We start from the raw sequence: 17,674 nt of genomic DNA, 5'->3' as shown, positions 1-17,674 counted from the left end.
TTTCCTATAATATCAATTTTTCCATAACATCAACCAGTTATCACTGAACAAAAGTAACAAAAACTTGCACTTTTTCCCTTTTAGTCCTTCCCTTTTATACAAACAAATGATCAACTCTGGACTTTGACAACTCTCCTTTTAGAAAGAATATGAACTACAGTGTTTTCAAAAGTCTGCTTCCTTCTCTAACTTTAGTTTGCGTTGAGGGGGCAATGCAACTTACCACTGCAAGTCCTGTTGTCAGCATTCAGAGAGTAGTGGGCAGGGCATCCACAAACGAAACCTCCAACTGGCACGGCCAAGCAGAGGTGGGAGCAGTGCCCGTTGCTGGAAGCACACTCGTTCCATCCTGCCTGCCGTGAGGAGTGAAACACGAGGATGTCCATCACATAATCCAAGTGGCCTTGAATGATGGTGCGGTTTTGGCCACTGGTTTTGTTGGCACGCTCAATGCTGCGTCGGCTCCAGTCCGTCCAGTAGATGTAATCTTGGTACTGAGTTAAGCCAAAAGGATGAGGCAAGTCATCTGCTATAACTTCACGGTTGAGTCCTATTTTCAGAAAGGCAGCAGACAGGGGAGACGCAGAAAGATGTAATATGTGACAAAGTGAGAGTCTTGTTGGCAAAGAAAAAGAAAAGGTAACATTTAAAACATTACTTTTGTAAGCAATTTAAAGTAGAAAAATTCCTTCAAAAGCAATTCTTAAACCAGACAAGTCTTCTGAAATCAATCTATCTACAGTCTGACCCCACACCTCAAACTAATTTTTGTTCTAAAACTCACTGAGTTTGTTTAAACTCATGTAGATGGCCTATTTTGATTGTGGTCTTATTTTCCCTCCATAAAGGTCTACAGTTCAACTCTTTTTCCTTCCATAAAAAGATGGAAATGTATATATTGTATTCTACTGCTACAAAAAGTCACTTCAGAAATATCCAGGGAGTTATAAATTTTATTATAAGCCCAACAGTAATGAAATTTCCACATATTAAAGAGATATGAATACAAGTCCTTGGCCCACTATTAATGAATAGGATACAATGTGAGACAGAGGATGAACCTAGACATTCATATGAAGTTTTATGAACAGTATCATATCTAACCTATGGTAAACAGCAGCCACTGATTTTTGCACAGAAAGGATTATATATTCTCTCTCTGAACAAAACAGAAGAATACAACTTACCAAGCATATTTGAAGACTCTATTAAGTTGGTGTCCAGGTCTGTCCAATAAAGCCTCCTTTTAGCATAGTCAATGGTCAGGCCGTTTGCCCGCCCCACATTGGGAACCAGCGTGGTACGTTCACTTCCGTCCATGGCAGCTCTGTCTATCTTAGGTTTTCCACCCCATTCGGTCCAATACATAAATCTAAATTCAAACCAATGGATATTTAACATTTTACTTCTGATTATTTGGGAGAAACGATCATATTCATGTATAGTAACTAAGTCAATTTAAAGAAAATATACACTAAATCAAGGAAATTGGCAAAGCAAAATCAAAGCTATTAATTTTTTTCAATTACATTGGCAGTCTCAACTAAATATTTTTTCTCATATCCTAAAAAGGAAGTGAGTCAGCTTTCCTTAGTGTTTCCAATGAATCTGTTCCATCCAAAACCTAGGAATTGGAAACAAACCCATGGTTTCCTTATGGCAGCACTTGCATTTATAAAACTAATATCAAGAAGATAGCAAAGGATTAAAGTGCTAGTCTCAGAATTTGACTCACTTCAGAACAAAATACATGTATTTCTGAAGACAAGTTAATTCGTTTTAAATTTTTAAAACTTACTTTCTGATTTGTGTAAATCACTCTCAAAAACCAAGCTGCAGCAGTACATCAAAGGTACAACTTAACAACTGTGAGCTGAGGTTTAAAAGGAAAGTTTGAAATGCATTTGGTCACACTGTCCAAGGTAACATACTACTGAATCACACACACCCCTTAATGTGTCAGCTGAGCAATGAACACTACTACTGCAGCCCCTGTGAATGTACTCTTTTGGGTTTTTCACATTAACTGTAGAGCAACCGCACAGTACAGACTTCTGCAGATGAGGAGGACAAGGCCCTACAAGAAGTGCAACTGATCTGATGTCTTCAAGCCAGTCATAGGGCAGAGCTAGAACTAGAAGGTAGTTCTCAGCCAAATGTCTTTTGGACTGAACCAGAAGTGCTAGTTTCAAGTCGCTTTGAATACTGGGTCTAGGAAAGTTCTCCGCATGCCAGGTCTCATCAACTACCCAAAGGAGACATTCATTCACCAGCCCATCGGCTGATGGTTGACTTGGTAGAAATGTATAAACACACTTTGCTGAAAACTCAAGTTGTCTTGGGCTTTGTTTGCATTTGTACTTGTCAGCTAACAGGCATGAGTACATCCCAAGAGCCAAAGAGAAAACTACTGTGCGAGAAATGTCACAGCTGCCAGCAGCCACGTAAACTAGAGTCCTTTGTCCCAACTACTAAATTTATCTGTCTGGTAACTAATAGCTAGAGTAAAAATCACCATAAACCAATCACAACATGTCAGCACGGAGATGGTGCCTTTGGTATGACTTTCTAACTACATGGCCAGCAAGCTAACCATGGAATTGACTGATTCAGCGAAACAACTTTTCAATATGGCCATGGTCCAATGTGCTGGTATGTTTACAAGGTTAACTTCTGCTTTTTAAAATGGAGTTATTCTTCAAAATTCAGCTTTCTTACATGATGGACTTTTCATTGTGGTTCAGTTGTCCAGTGGTGTCTGATTCTTTGCAACCCCATGGACTGCAGCACACCAGGCCTCCCAGTCCCTCACCATCTCCCACAGTTTGCCCAAGTTCATGTTCATTGCATCAGTGATGCCATCCAGCCATCTCATCCTCTGACACTCTCCTCTCCTTCTGCCCACAATCTTTCCCAGCATCAGGGACTTTTCCAATGAGCCGGCTGTTCGCATAAGGGGACCAAAATACTGGAGCTTCAGCTTCAGCATCAGTCCTTCCAATGAGTTTTCAGGGTTGATTTCCCTTAAGATTGACTGGTTTGATCTCTTTGCTGTCCAAGGGACTTTCAGGAGTCTTCTCCAGCACCAGAGTTTGAAGGCATCAATTCTTTGGCATTCTGCCTTCTTTACAGTCCAGCTCTCATGACTATACGTGACCACTGGGAAGACTGTAGCCGTGACTATACAGATCTCTTTTTAAAACTTGTTAAATCATGTAAGAAGGATCATCTATCTTTGAAAAACATGTCACGTTGTAAATAAATTTATGAGAAAGTTCACTGTTTAATATCAAAGTTTCTCCAAGTTTATAATAACTAATTATCCATTTTTGAATTAATGAACATTCTAAAGTAGAGCTTTTTAATGTAGTTATTTCTTAGCACACATTATCTCAGTGGGTTTACTTTTACAGGTTTAGAATCTGGTATAACTTGGGAGAGAGTGCAAGCAAATAGATTTCACGACACCTTTCAAAAGGCTGTCTACTTAGCATACAAATACAATCATTAATATTTAACTAATAACCCATTTCACTAATTTTTATTCACCTAATGCTAATAATGACAAAAGTAAAATTTAGTTAATTCTAAATCAGTGAAATCTCAACTAACGATTTTAAGATAAAACCTATCTATAATTTACCTGTCAGCTTCCTAATAAGCATGATTTAAAGACATCAAGAATACAATCCTTAACTAGGCCATGCGCAATACAGTTGCAAAGAATGCATATGAAAAGCTGTTTACCCTTCAGCGGGGTCCAACGCAAGAGCTCTGGGACTATCTAGGTCTTTCCACACCAAAACTTGTCGGTGTTGCCCATCCAACTTTGACACCTCAATTCGATTGGTTCCTGTGTCTGCCCAGTACAAGTTCTTCCCAAGCCAGTCTACAGCCATGCCTTCCGGATAATCTAAGCCAAATTCTACCACATGTTCCAGGGCACTGCCATTCATAAAGGCTCTGCTGATAGTCTGCAGAAATAAGATTAACAATATCACAGGGCTTAGGTACAACACCCTAAGGTTTTAAGGGAAGATACAGAAGAGCCAAAGGCACAGTTTCTCAATACAATTCACATATTTTATGAGAACAGTAAAAAAAAAAAAAATGACGTCAACCTCCAATGAACACAACTGCGACCTCAAGTTTTATTGTCAATTCAGGGAGAAATTTTTCAAAGTTTTAAGAACCAGAAATTTATTCTAGTAATATAGAGGAGTGACTATTCTTATAAAACTTATTATTAGTAATCAAGTGAAAAGATGTGACCAGAGTATTGTAGACTTTTAACTGGTAGTCACTTTCCTGACTTCCAACCTGGTGGCTCAGATGGTAAAAAATCTGTCTGCATTGCAAGTGGCCCAAGTTCGCTCTCTGGGTTGGGAAGACCCCCTGAAGAAGAGAACAGCAACTCACTCCAGCATTCCTGCCTGGAGAATTCCATGGACAGAGGAGCCTGGCAGGCCACAGTCTATGAGGTTGCAAAAAGTCAGACATGACTGAGCGACTAACAAACACACAGCTTCCTAAAGGTGCTTGAGAGTATGCAAAGTCATTGCATCAACTGAGGAAGAGCTCAACAACCTTATACCTTATAAAATGCATATGACACTACTCATATCATTCCCATTGTGGCTATGAATCACCTAAAAATTAAAAGTCATAATTTAAGCTATTAATAATAGCTCCTACTTCATGGAAACTACCATCCTAAGTGCTTGGTGTACATATATTTTCTCATTTAATGCTCACAAAAGCCCTGCAAGATAGGCATTATTTCTGCTTTCAAGATGAGGAAACTCACAAGCCCACACAATAAAGCATTTATTTACTCATTCATTTAACAGATTTTACAGACCACCATTACAGTCTAACTCTGGCTCTAATACAATTTTTGCATATTAGACAAAGTTTTACATAAGCTATTTAAAACAGGTCCAAAAGAATCTGGAAGAAGGAAGAATTATACTCCAGATTTTCTGGTCAAGAGCTCCTCCTTACTGACTCAGTAAGCTTGTCAATATTTATTCTAGGGATGGGAGGGGTGGGGGAGAGAAGGTATGCTATAACTCATAATTGGCATTTTCTACCTCAGTCAGGTGCCAAAAAAAATTTTTTTAATAAACTAAGAGTCAAGTCTCTATAAGCCATTTGTGAAGCATACAAGTGCTTATTACTCTCTAGCTAAGGAAAATGTCATTTATGTATTCAAATAGAATGAAGCAGAGGAAGATTATGTCTTGCAGATTTAGAATACTCAAACTATCTTGCACTAAAAACACTAGAGATATTTAAGAAAATACTGAATGGACCTTCTCCTTGGCTTCCTTTAAAATGTTAAGGGTTTTTTGTTGAACTCTTGCCTATTAAGTATGAAGGAAGCTGTAACAGCATGAAGACTCAGAAATTCTTGAAGCTCTCCCCATTAGTCCTCAGTTTTAATATTCCAATTCTCTGGCTAACCTTGAGTGATATGTCAGTCCAGTAAATCCGGTTGTCTGTCACGTCAAAATCCAAAGCAGAAGCTTCTTTGACACCAGTGAGTGGAATGGCCACGTTATTATTATTAGTTTCCAAAGAAATTCTCCTGATGTCAGCTCTTCGTGAAAACAGAAGGAAAGCCTCTGGGACAATGCAGGTCTTCATGTCACTGATGAGTTCAAAGCCAATGGGGCAGGCACAGCGAAGGCCCTGGGGTCTATAGAGGCAGAGATGGCTACATCCCCCATTATCCTCAGCGCAGGGGTTGGAACCTAAAATACAAATTCATTATAAAAGGACACACAGTCGACATAATCAACACATTTTCAATTTAAATGACCAAGCATTTGTTTGACAAAGACATAGGATTATATTTGCTCCCCAATCTAGAGTTTCAATTCTAATCTCACAAACAAGCATTATGAGGATTAACAGGGAATAAAAGACCAGGCACAGTGGTGCAGGCCTGCAGTCCCAGCTACACCAGAGGCTGAGCAGGATGGTTCCAGCCCAGGAGTTCTGACTGGAGCTACACTAGGCTGACTGGGTGTCTGACTAAGTTGGTGGCAGTATGGTGACCTCCCAGGAGCGGTGAATTGGCCCAAGCTGAAAATGGAGCAGGTCAGGAAGCAACAGTTAGAACTGGACATGGAACAACAGACTGGTTCCAAATAGGAAAAGGAGTACATCAAGCCTGTATATTGTCACCCTACTTACTTAACTTATATGCAGAGTACATCACGAGAAACGCTGGGCTGGAGGAAGCACAAGCTGGAATCAAGATTGCCAGGAAAAATATCAATAACCTCAGATATGCAGATGACACCACCCTTATGGCAGAAAGTGAAGAACAACTAAAGGGCCTCTTGATGAAAGTGAAAGAGGAGAGTGAAAAAGGTGGCTTAAAGCAATGGTATGGGGAGGGAGGAGGGAGGAGGGTTCAGGATGGGGAACACATGTATACCTGTGGGGGATTCATTTCGATATTTGGCAAAACCAATACAATATTGTAAAGTTTAAAAATAAAATAAAATTAAAAAAAAAAAAAAGCTCAACATTTAGAAAACGAAGATTATGGCATCCAGTCCCATCACTTCATGCAATTAGATGGGGTAACAGTGGAAAAGGTGTCAGACTTTATTTTTTTGGGGTCCAAAATCACTGCAGATGGTGACCGCAGCCATGAAATTAAAAGATGCTTACTCCTTGGAAGGAAAGTTATGACCAACCTAGACAGCATATTAAAAAGTAGAGACATCACTTTGCCAACAAAGGTCTGTCCAGTCAAGGCTATGGTTTTTCCAGTGGTCATGTACGGATGTGAGAGTCGGACTATAAAGTAAGCTGAGCACCAAAGAATTGATGCTTTTGAACTGTGGTGTTGGAGAAGACTCTTGAGAGTCCCTTGGACTGCAAGGAGATCCAACCAGTCCATCCTAAAGGAGATCAGTCCTGGGTGTTCATTGGAAGGACTGATGTTGGAAGCTGAAACTCCCAATACTTTGGCCACCTGATGAAAAGAGCTGACTCATTTGTAAAGACCCTGATGCTGGGAAAGATTGAGGGCAGGAGGAGAAGGGGACAACAGAGGATCAGATGGTTGAATGGCATCATCAACTCAATGGACATGGGTTTGGGTGGACTCCGGGAGTTGGTGATGGACAGGGAAGCCTGGCGTGCTGCGGTTCATGGGGTCGCAAAGAGCTGGACACGACTGAGCGACTGAACTGAACTGAAAACGGAGCAGGTCAACTCTTATGCTGATCAACTGGGAAAAAACGTATGACAAAATTATTTTCCTGTGTACCCATAGGAGGCTTTAAGCAAACTGCATTATTCATACAATAGAAGTTCTTTTTCTGACAGTGTGTGGGTATTAAGTTTAGCCCTTCAATTCAAACTATGAGGCCAGTATTGAACCAACATTTAAAGGTCCATCCTTGCCAATCAATCCAATGACTTGTGTTCTCATTTGTCCCTGGGTAAACACTTAAAGAAACTTCTTGATTCAAAAATTAATCATGGATACCTAGATGGTACCCAGCACTGGGTCATCCAAAAGTATCACTGAACTTGGCAATATGCTGAAAACTGGTCTGGAGGTTTCAGGAACCAGAAGAAAGCGATTTGGAGTATTTCTTCCTGGGATGTTTATTTGGGTTTGACCGTGAGATGTGGAAGGAAGTTGACTGATATTAGCCTTGGAAAGAAGGTAACTGTCTAAAAACTGTTCACTGTCTTCCTTGACATAGCCACTATGAAACATCATGTGATATGAAGTGAAAGGCAACAAATTTTTAAGAAAAATGTAAAATGTACTTGTACCACAAAGAATTTATTAACTTCGTGAGCTTCAACAAATTAAATAATCTCCTTAAAAGAGAGAAGAAAAAAAAAGGTCCATTTCTCATTACAGAAAGCTTAACAGATGATTTTTACATCCACTCAAAACATCAACAATTTACACTGCTGACTTTATAGGCTGCTAACTATATCTTTTCTCATTCCTGGTTCATCCTCTAAGAGAACTGTGAAATTACCTACCAATGACTCGATGAACATTCGTGGCCTTCAGGCCCATGAGGTCAGGGAGCTGATCGATGATGACTTCCCGCTCTGCGCTTCGTTTGTGTACTCTTTCGATGCTCCGCCTCTGCCAGTCAGTCCAGTAGACATAGTCACCCAACAAGGTAAACCCAAATATGTGGGGGATTTTGTCTTCCACGAGCACTCGTCTCCCAGTCCCATCGGTATTCATAACCTTCAAGTTTAAGTTTAAAGAGAAGGAAGAGAAAAAGATGTGTACTTATTCTTTATATATGTAAAAAACGACAAAAACCAACCATGCTTTTGTCAAAATCCAAGAGATCTTAGTTATTTCTATTACAATGCTTTCACAAAATGACAACATGCTGATTTAATAAGAATGATTTCAAAGACTCAACATAGGCTCATATTTAACTTCTATTTCTCTATTCTCTTATTAACCTTCCTTCTAGAAATTCTGACATTAGATTTAGTATGCATCTCCTATATTAAATGACCAAACAGAAGTACAATATTGTCACCTTAAGTTTGCCTGTCCATCTGTCTTCAAATTAGTATATACCTTTGCAAACATTATACCAGTATATATTTTGTTTTACGACACATTTTATTTTATCCTGAGAGTTTTGCCTTTTTAATATCTAAGGAAACAGATTCAAATAAGGTCACACAGCTTGTAAACAGAATTGGTGTCTTTTTTAGGACTCCTCCTACTTAGTATATTTCTTATTTCACTGTTTGAAGATTTTTTTTTAAACTACACATAATGGATTCTCAATAATCCCTCAGTCCTCAAAGGTTCTAATCACAAAACTGTCAGGTGTTTGACACTCTAGATACTCTCTCTACAACCAAGTTTCAAATAACTAGGCCATATCTACAGTAACATGATTAAATTCACCCTGACACTTTCATTACGCACAGAAGCAAATTCTCTAGAAGTGGCAAAGGCATCTAACCTGTCTCTGACACTGCAGAAACACGTACTAATCTTCTGTTCTAAAACACAGGAAGTCTTCCGAAGCACCAACTTTCAAGTTCCCAAATGAGAACATTTCTACCATTTAAAGTAGTCTGGGGATCTCCCTGGTGGTCCTCTGGCTAAGATTGCAATCTCCCAAATAAAGGCCACCTGGGTTCAATCCTTGGTCAGGGAACTAAATTTCATATGCTTCAACTAAAAATCCCATTAGAAACAACTAAGACTCAGTGCAGCCAAATAAATAAATAAAAACTCAAAAAAAAAAAGTAGTCTGGGTGCCAGGCAAATCAGCCTTCAGAAATGTCATTCTGTGGCTAAAAACCTGTACATACAAACATCTGCCACCCACTCACCTAAAAAGAAATATCAGGTATAATCTTAGGCAAGTACTAATTTTTTATCCATAAATTAAATTCCATGTAAATCAATACTATGATGCCTAGATGGAATGACAAGCAAATACCTTCTCTCTCCTCTCTAAAAATTTTAAAATACTTGCTGACCTTTCCAAAACAGCCAACTCTTTGAAACAAAATATTTAAAATCTGAGCAAAATTATGCTATACTCTTATATCTTCAACTGCAAATATTGACTTACATCTGATGGAAGAGAGATTATATTAAATGTTTATATCTGATACAACAGGACTTCTATTAATCCAACTGAATAAATCTGTCTTTAAACAGAATGTGAAGTAAGCCAGAAGGAAAAACACCAATACAGTATACTAACTCGCATATATATGGAATTTAGAAAGATGGTAACGATAACCCTGTATACGAGACAGCAAAAGAGACACCGATGTATAAAACAGGCTTATGGACTCTGTGGGAGAGGGAGAGGGTGGGAAGATTTGGGAGAATGGCATTGAAACATGTGAAATGTCATGTATGAAATGAGATGCCAGTCCAGGTTCAATGCACGATGCTGGATGCTTGGGGCTGGTGCACTGGGACGACCCAGAGGGATGGTATGGGGAGGGAGGAGGGAGGAGGGTTCAGGATGGGGAACACATGTATACCTGTGGTGGATTCATTTTGATATTTGGCAAAATAAATTATTTGAAAAAAAACAAAAACAAAAAAAATAAATAAATAAACAGAATGTTTCTAAAAGTAAAAAACATAGTTCAAAATAATTAATTACTACTCCAACCCCTAATATTAAACACTTTTTAAGGTTAATAATTTCTCCTTAATTTGAGACATGAGTTTAGTTTTTTTATATTCACATTTTCTTGCAACAGACCATTCCTGGATATATTTCATGATGTCTATGGCTTATCTTGAAGTTATTTTGATATTTAATAAAAGTAAAATGACTAAGTGGTCACTTTTGATAATCTGTTTACTTATCTAACTAGAAAGTCATCTCAAGAATACCAGGAACCTAATTCATCTACTTCCTTATTACATCGGTTCATAGCTACGATTAGAGTCTCATGAAGAACTCAATAAATATTTTTAAAACAATTTTTAAAAAGACAGCAGTTTCCTAAGACACTCAAGAAAGCTTCTTAAAAATGAAAATGAAAATGTATAGAACAGTTCTTATCCTCAGATCCTAGTTTGGCCGTGTGCATGAATAAAAATTATCCTTGCTCAAATTTTAAATTCACATAAAAATGCACACTGCAGTCTACTTTGGGAGAATGAATACATTCCTGATTCCCTCCTATAACCAGAGCTCCAAGAAAGAATTTCTGGCCCCATTTTACTACTTACTGCCTGGAAACTCTGATCAGGGTGAAAAATCTTTCCTATATAAGATCTAATTTAAAAAAAGACTAGCATTTTGAAGGAAGGCTTATGCGTGTGTATTTAAAAGAAGTATATGTGAAATTTTATAGATTTTAATAAAGTATATTAGCATATTTTTTGTTGTCTTGTCACTAGTTTGTGTCCGACTCTTTGCGACCCTGCCAGGTTCCTCTGTTCATGGGATTATCCAGGCAAGAATACTGGAGTGGACTGCCATTTCCTTCTCCAGGGGATCTTCCAACCCAGGGGTCGAACCATGTCTCCTGCCATGGCAGGCGGATTCCACACCGCTGGGCCACCAGGGAAGCCCTATTAGGATATTAAAAAACATAATTTAGAATAGTCGTTATTGTAGGTAGGAAAAGCTTATTTTAAAACTTGGTCTTTTTGCTTTCATCATAATATGGAGATTCTCTCTTGACTCTGGTATCTTCCTCTACCCTCCTTGCAAGAATTTCCTCCCAATACTATTTCCTTCCTTACCAGTAGCTCCAATTTCTCCCTCTCCGTAAGGTCCTTCTTTTTTGCCTTTAACACAACAGTTTCCACCATCTTAGAAAGATTTTTAAAAGCTGAAAGATTCCGTTTTTATTATTTGACAGTGATCTGTAACTGCTGCCTCCACCTAACACCACTCAGTCCCTTCACTCCTACAACCGGCTGACAACCTGTGACTCAGACAAAGTAACTACTGAAAACGATCCAAGACTACTTCCTTGTTTTTCTCAGCTTTTGTTAAGTTTGCCTCTTTTGACTCACTGAAACTCTACACTGGGTTTTCATGGCACAGATCTGATGTTGCTTCTTTTTCTATACAAAGACTGCTTTCTATCTCTTCATTTCACTGGTTCCTCTTTCCTTTTTCAAACCTGGCTGGGGATTTTCCAAGATTTCCTGAGTTGTTCTCTGTAAAACATCATTTAACAAGACAATCAAGTCTTATGCCTTTACTATTTATTACCTTCTGCAGAAAAATTACAAATATGGCAAGCTCTGGTCTAAGGTCTCATTAGTCTCTGCTGCAGTATTTCCCAAGGCATCTCCCAGAAAATGTACTGTTACCTCACCCAAAATGTCATATACGGAACAGGAAACCTATCTCCTCCATTAGGGGCAGGAGTTCATCATCCTATTAGACAGCATCTAACACAGACTGCTGAACAGTCTGTATTTTAGAACCCTAAAATAATAGTTTCTTATAAGTGTACAGTACATTAAGACATGTTTGATTTTATTTTATTCCTAGATTCAGTATTGTCTTGCATCAGCTATTTTACTTTTAATAAATTAACACTAATTTTGCTGATTACTATGCTCAAATACTGGCCTTCCTGTTAAAATTTACTTGCTGATCTAAATGCATACACCAGTTGTCCAATACTGAACTTGTTTTTAAAAATAAAACCTAAATTTCTACTTCAAAAATGCTACAGGATTAACCAACTCTCTTTTTTCAGTTATGTGTCCTGCAACATTCCTGATGCTTCATTTTGATAAATTAACAATTTAAACACAAATAGCTGATTAAATATGAATTCAGATAACAGGCAAAGAATAAAACTGAAAATCACAGGGAGAAATATAACAAAGAAACAATTCCAAAAGATTCTCCTGGTTCACAAAACCCAGCATGTTCTCTTTAGCATTTACTCTTCATTCTTTTGCTCTCTAAAAATCTCTTATGGGGAAATTCACTGGTGATCCAACGGTTAGGACTCTGCTTCCACTTCAGGGGGCACAGGCTTGATATTTGGTTGGGGAACTAAGATCCCACATGTCTCATGACTCGGCCAAACGCAACAAAACAGAACATCTTTTATGATTATCTAACAATATTCTGGCAGAATTCAACAGATTTGGATTTTAAATATAAACCCTATCACTCATGAGATAAGGCAATTTCTCATACAAAAAACAGGAGAACATATCATGCTAAATTATTTAATGAATAAGACTGTTTACTTATTAGCACAGTATCAGATGTGTAGTACATGTTTACTAAATGCTGTTTTTCCCCTTCGTTGTTTTTAGTAAAATGCTTTAGTCCCTAAAAGTAAATAGCTACACTTAAATGACTACATTTAATTTAGCAAAATATAGCACTTCAAAATAAAAATAAATAAATATAGAAGCATATGTGGAAATAAAAGACCAAACCATCACACACTTTTTAAACAGAATAAAAGCAACAGACCTTTCTGTATCCTGGCAACTAGTGGGAAACTGCAAGGCTGCAGCCTTTGCTCATTTCTAACACCCATTTTTACTGTTTGCTTATGCCCACCACTTCATGGGAAATAGATGGGGAAAGAGTGGAAACAGTGTCAGACTTTATTTTTTTGGGCTCCAAAATCACTACAGATGGTGACTGCAGCCATGAAATTAAGACACTTACTCCTTGGAAGGAAAGTTATGACCAACCTAGATAGCATATTCAAAAGCAGAGACATTACTTTGCCAACAAAGGTCCGTCTAGTCAAGGCTATGGTTTTTCCTGTGGTCATGTATGGATGTGAGAGTTGGACTGTGAAGAAGGCTGAGCGCCGAAGAATTGATGCCTTTGAACTGTGGTGTTGGAGAAGACTCTTGAGAGTCCCTTGCACTGCAAGGAGATCCAACCAGTCCATTCTGAAGGAGATCAGCCCTGGGATTTCTTTGGAAGGAATGAGGCTAAAGCTGAAACTCCAGTACTTTGGCCACCTCATGCGAAGAGCTGACTCACTGGGAAAGACTCTGATGCTGGGAGGGATTGGGGGCAGGAGGAGAAGGGGATGACAGAGGATGAGATGGCTGGATGGCATCACCGACTCGATGGACGTGAGTCTCAGTGAACTCTGGGAGTTGGTGATGGACAGGGAGGCCTGGCGTGCTGCGATTCATGGGGTCGCAAAGTGTCAAACACGACTGAGCGACTGATCTGATCTGATCTGATCTATGCAACTTAGATGCACATTAACTAAAACAGTAAGCACAAAGGAGTAAACAGTTGGACAATTTAATTGGAATATACTTTTTTTTTTTAACTTTACAATATTGTATTGGTTTTGCCATATATCAACATGAATCCGCCACAGGTATACATGTGTTTCCATCCTGAACCCTCCTCCCTCCCTGTACCATCCCTCTGGGTCGTCCCAGTGCACCAGCCCTAAGCATCCAGTATCGTGCATCGAACCTGGACTTTCACTGTTCTATGAGACCCTCACTGCAATCCCCAGAATCAATGACCATACTTACTAAATGCAAATCACATGAAAAACATGATGAATGCTGAGAAGTTTACAATAGGGCCCCTTCTAGCTAAGGGTTACAATCCAATTGAGGAGGTAATCTACATTTATATTAAAACCACACACATACACCCTTCTCTGGTCTACAGCTGATCAGAAAAAACTTGAGCCAGAAGTAGCAGTTCAAATCCACCTCCAAGAATTAGAAGAATTTTGACACAGAAAAAAAGAAAATGATTTAAGTTGAATGAAAAAGGAATATTTAAATGAATTAAAAAAGTAACACAGTCCAGAATGTCTTGTTTGACTAAAAGAAACGCTTTGAGGTAAAAAGAATACATACAAAAGGGACTCAAAGAGACAGCTTCAGGCAGATATCACCTGATAGCCAGGTATGAAGTTCCAGATAAGAAAACTACAGAAAACAAGAAACTTATGAAAGCCACTTTAAGGAGAGTGACATAACACAGCTATGTTTCAGGAAGACCTCATGTAGCGTATCACTGTGTCCTGACTGTGCTAAAGATAACTATCTCAAATGCAGAATTATGGTTAATAGGGCATTCCTAGTAGCTCAATAGTAAAGAATTTGCCTGCCAATGCAGGAGACAAGGGTTCAATCCCTGGTCCAGAATCCCACTTGCCACAGAGCAGCTAAGCCCATGCACCACAACTATGGAGCCTGTGCTCTAGAGCCCGGGAGCCACAACTGCCGAGCCCATGCACCCAACTACTGAAGCTGGTGCACCCTAGAGCCCATGTTCCACAACAAGAGAAGGCACCACAATGAGAGGCCTGCACACCGCAACTGGAGAGTAGTCCACGCCCATCACAACTAGAGAAAGCCTGCACAGCAACAAAGACCCAGCACAGCCCCCTCCCCCAAAACTTAAGTATTATAGTTAATAAAATATTTTCAATTTTCATGGGATGATAATGTGTCTGTGTGTGCGGGTCTGAATGTTTGCAATCCCATGGACTGTAGCCCACCAGGCTCCTCTGTCCATGGGATTTCCCAGGCAACGGAACTGGAATGGGTTGTCATTTCTTTCTCCAGGGGATCTTCCCCACCCAGGGATCCAAACCCAAGTCTCCTGTATTGACAGGCAGATTATTTACCACCACGCCACCTAGGAAGCCACAGAATAATAGAGGTCCAAAAAATCCCTTTTCTTGGGGTTAATTAGCCCTGTTTTGGAATTCAGAATTTTTTCTTGAAATATAGAAAAGTTAACACAATGCACACAGCATATCACCTCTACCTGGGTCCAGGGCAACACTTCATTGCCAAGCATAATAATATTTTTGCTGAAAGACATACACATATTCCCACAAAGGAACATAAACAGAGACTACAATTGGTCTTACACCACTTCAAGTCAGGGTCTTTACCAACTTAATTAACAAAAACAATTTTCAGTTTTGAGAGCTTTTTAGATTTCAGAATTGTACATAAGGACTGCAGGTTAGGAGTGCTTTGCTGACCTTTACTCTGATCCCCTGACAAAACTGAGGCTTAGATCAGTGTTAATGCTGCTCTAAGTGCAAGCAAGGGTCTCAGAAAAAAGAAAAAAACATGCAAAGGACATGCTTAAAAGTTAAAAGGTAAGGTAACTTTTAGCAACATCTGGCAAAACAACAAATGATAATCTTTAGAATAGCAGAGTCCAAGGACTCAAATACAGTTCCCTAAAAGCCACAGCTAAAGATTCTATATAGCTTTAGCACATTAGAACATTAGTCCCTTCTAGCTAGCTATTCCTTCTTCTCTCACTTGAAAGGCAAAACTAAAAATCTTTTGTTTGGGGTTTTTTTTGGTGGGGGGGCGGGGGGGGTGGGTAGTGGAGTAAATACAGTACTCACTTAAAGCTAGATGTAGCAGCTCTATTTCAAATTCAACAATGTAACTAAGATATGCTAAAGACACTTTCAATATAACTTTGTAAGCACACCTATCCCCTTGACTACTCCCCTTAACTATCTTCCCATTCTTGACTGCTGTAGCTTTTTACAACTGAGTTGAGTCTAGAATAGTGCTGTCCGAACAAAGTATAATACAAGTCACAAATGTGAGTCCTGTGTAATTTAAATTTTTCTAGGAGCCAGAATTTTTTTAAGTTTAAAAAAATATATATTAATTTATTCAAGTATATCCAAAATATTTTTACTTCAAAATGTAATCTTCAGAACTTTTGCTGAGATTTTAATACTAATATTTACAGTTTTCTCAGTATGCATTTAACACTTTAAGCATCTCAATTCAGAGTAACCACACTGTAGGTGCTCTGTGGACATACATGGCCACTGACTCCCACAGTGGACTGTGCAGGATTAGAATTTAATGGTGGTGACTATACAGCCCACAACAAAGTTAATTTATTCCTGTTTTAAATTGGACCTCCATCCCCTCTCAAACCTGCCTGCCACCTTCGATGCTGCCCTAGACTCTCAGGCTCGGTAGAACCACAAACAAATGTTTTCCATTTGAGCTTTCTTCCCTCCCCAGCTAAACTAAATTCTAATACGGGTTAAAATTACTTCAAAAAAATGGTTTCTCATGAGAAGAATGAACAAAACTCTACTTGTTTCATCTTTTATCACATTTTCAAGTTTACATTTCAAAGTACCAGCTGAGATTTGTTAAGAATAAGGACAAAGGCCTGATTTCATTTCTTTCTGGTTATTTCAAAACAGAAGTATTAAAACCACATTTATTGATTACTGCAGATGGTGATTGCAGCCATGAAATAAAAAGACGCTTACTCCTTGGAAGGAAAGTTATGACCAACCTAGATAGCACATTCAAAACCAGAGACATTACTTTGCCAACAAAGGTCCGTCTAGTCAAGGCTATGGTTTTTCCAGTGGTCATGTATGGATGTGAGAGTTGGACTGTGAAGAAAACTGAGCGCCAAAGAACTGATGCTTTTGAACCGTGGTGTTGGAGAAGACTCGAGAGTCCCTTGGACTGCAAGGAAATCCAATCAGTCCATCCTAAAGGAGCTCAGTCCTGGCTTTCATTGGAAGGACTGATGTTGAAGCTGAAACTCCAATACTCTGGCCACCTCATGCGAAGAGCTGACTCATTGGAAAAGACCCTGATGCTGGGAGGGATTGAGGGCAGGAGGAGAAGGGAACGACAGAGGATGAGATGGTTGGATGGCATCACCAACTCAATGGACATGGGTTTGGGTAGACTCCGGGAGTTGGGTGATGGACAGGGAGGCCTGGTGTGCTGCGGTTCATTGGGTCACAAAGAGTCGGACATGACTGAGCAACTGAACTGAACTGAACCTGCCATTACATTTATATCTGCCATCTCCTTGGCTCTCCCCATCTCATTGGCTCTCACTAGGGAGAAGCTAGGTGGTTCCTAAGTATCTTTACTCCACTTTAATATTGGCCTGAAATTTTCCATAAGTAAAAAAAATTGAAAAAAAAATGGAGGAAAGATAACAGTCCAAGGGCATGTGAATAATGATATAATAGTTATTAACAAATGCTGCTATCATTTTTGTTATTCATACAATGTAGGCAGCAATTTATAAGAATAGTCTGAAGAGATTAAGGGATCAAAAGTTTAAACAAAATGTGACTGTGAGACCTCGCACCTAAAGAACTCTGTATTTCTCTTTATACTGAGTCTAAGGATTACTTTGTGAAATCTGTT

General features: G+C 39.0%; 1 protein-coding gene across 4 annotated transcripts in view; it reads right to left on the bottom strand.

The window, feature by feature from the left end:
• The window catches only part of LRP6 (LDL receptor related protein 6), a 178,359-nt gene that overhangs the window by 45,030 nt on the left and 115,655 nt on the right, over positions 1-17,674 (bottom strand). For all 4 annotated transcript variants that reach the window (XM_019961541.2, XM_019961542.2, XM_070790068.1 and 1 more), the window contains 5 exons: positions 8,029-8,245; positions 5,467-5,756; positions 3,748-3,974; positions 1,188-1,372; positions 224-550 (listed from right to left, as the gene is read on the bottom strand). In XM_019961541.2, coding sequence (XP_019817100.2) covers positions 224-550; positions 1,188-1,372; positions 3,748-3,974; positions 5,467-5,756; positions 8,029-8,245 — 1,246 coding nt within the window. The remainder of the gene's footprint in view (positions 1-223; positions 551-1,187; positions 1,373-3,747; positions 3,975-5,466; positions 5,757-8,028; positions 8,246-17,674) is intronic.

The sequence above is a fragment of the Bos indicus genome, chromosome 5 (assembly GCF_029378745.1).
Source record: "Bos indicus isolate NIAB-ARS_2022 breed Sahiwal x Tharparkar chromosome 5, NIAB-ARS_B.indTharparkar_mat_pri_1.0, whole genome shotgun sequence".
NCBI lineage: Eukaryota > Metazoa > Chordata > Mammalia > Artiodactyla > Bovidae > Bos > Bos indicus.
This window is presented reverse-complemented; position numbering and strand designations above follow the sequence as displayed.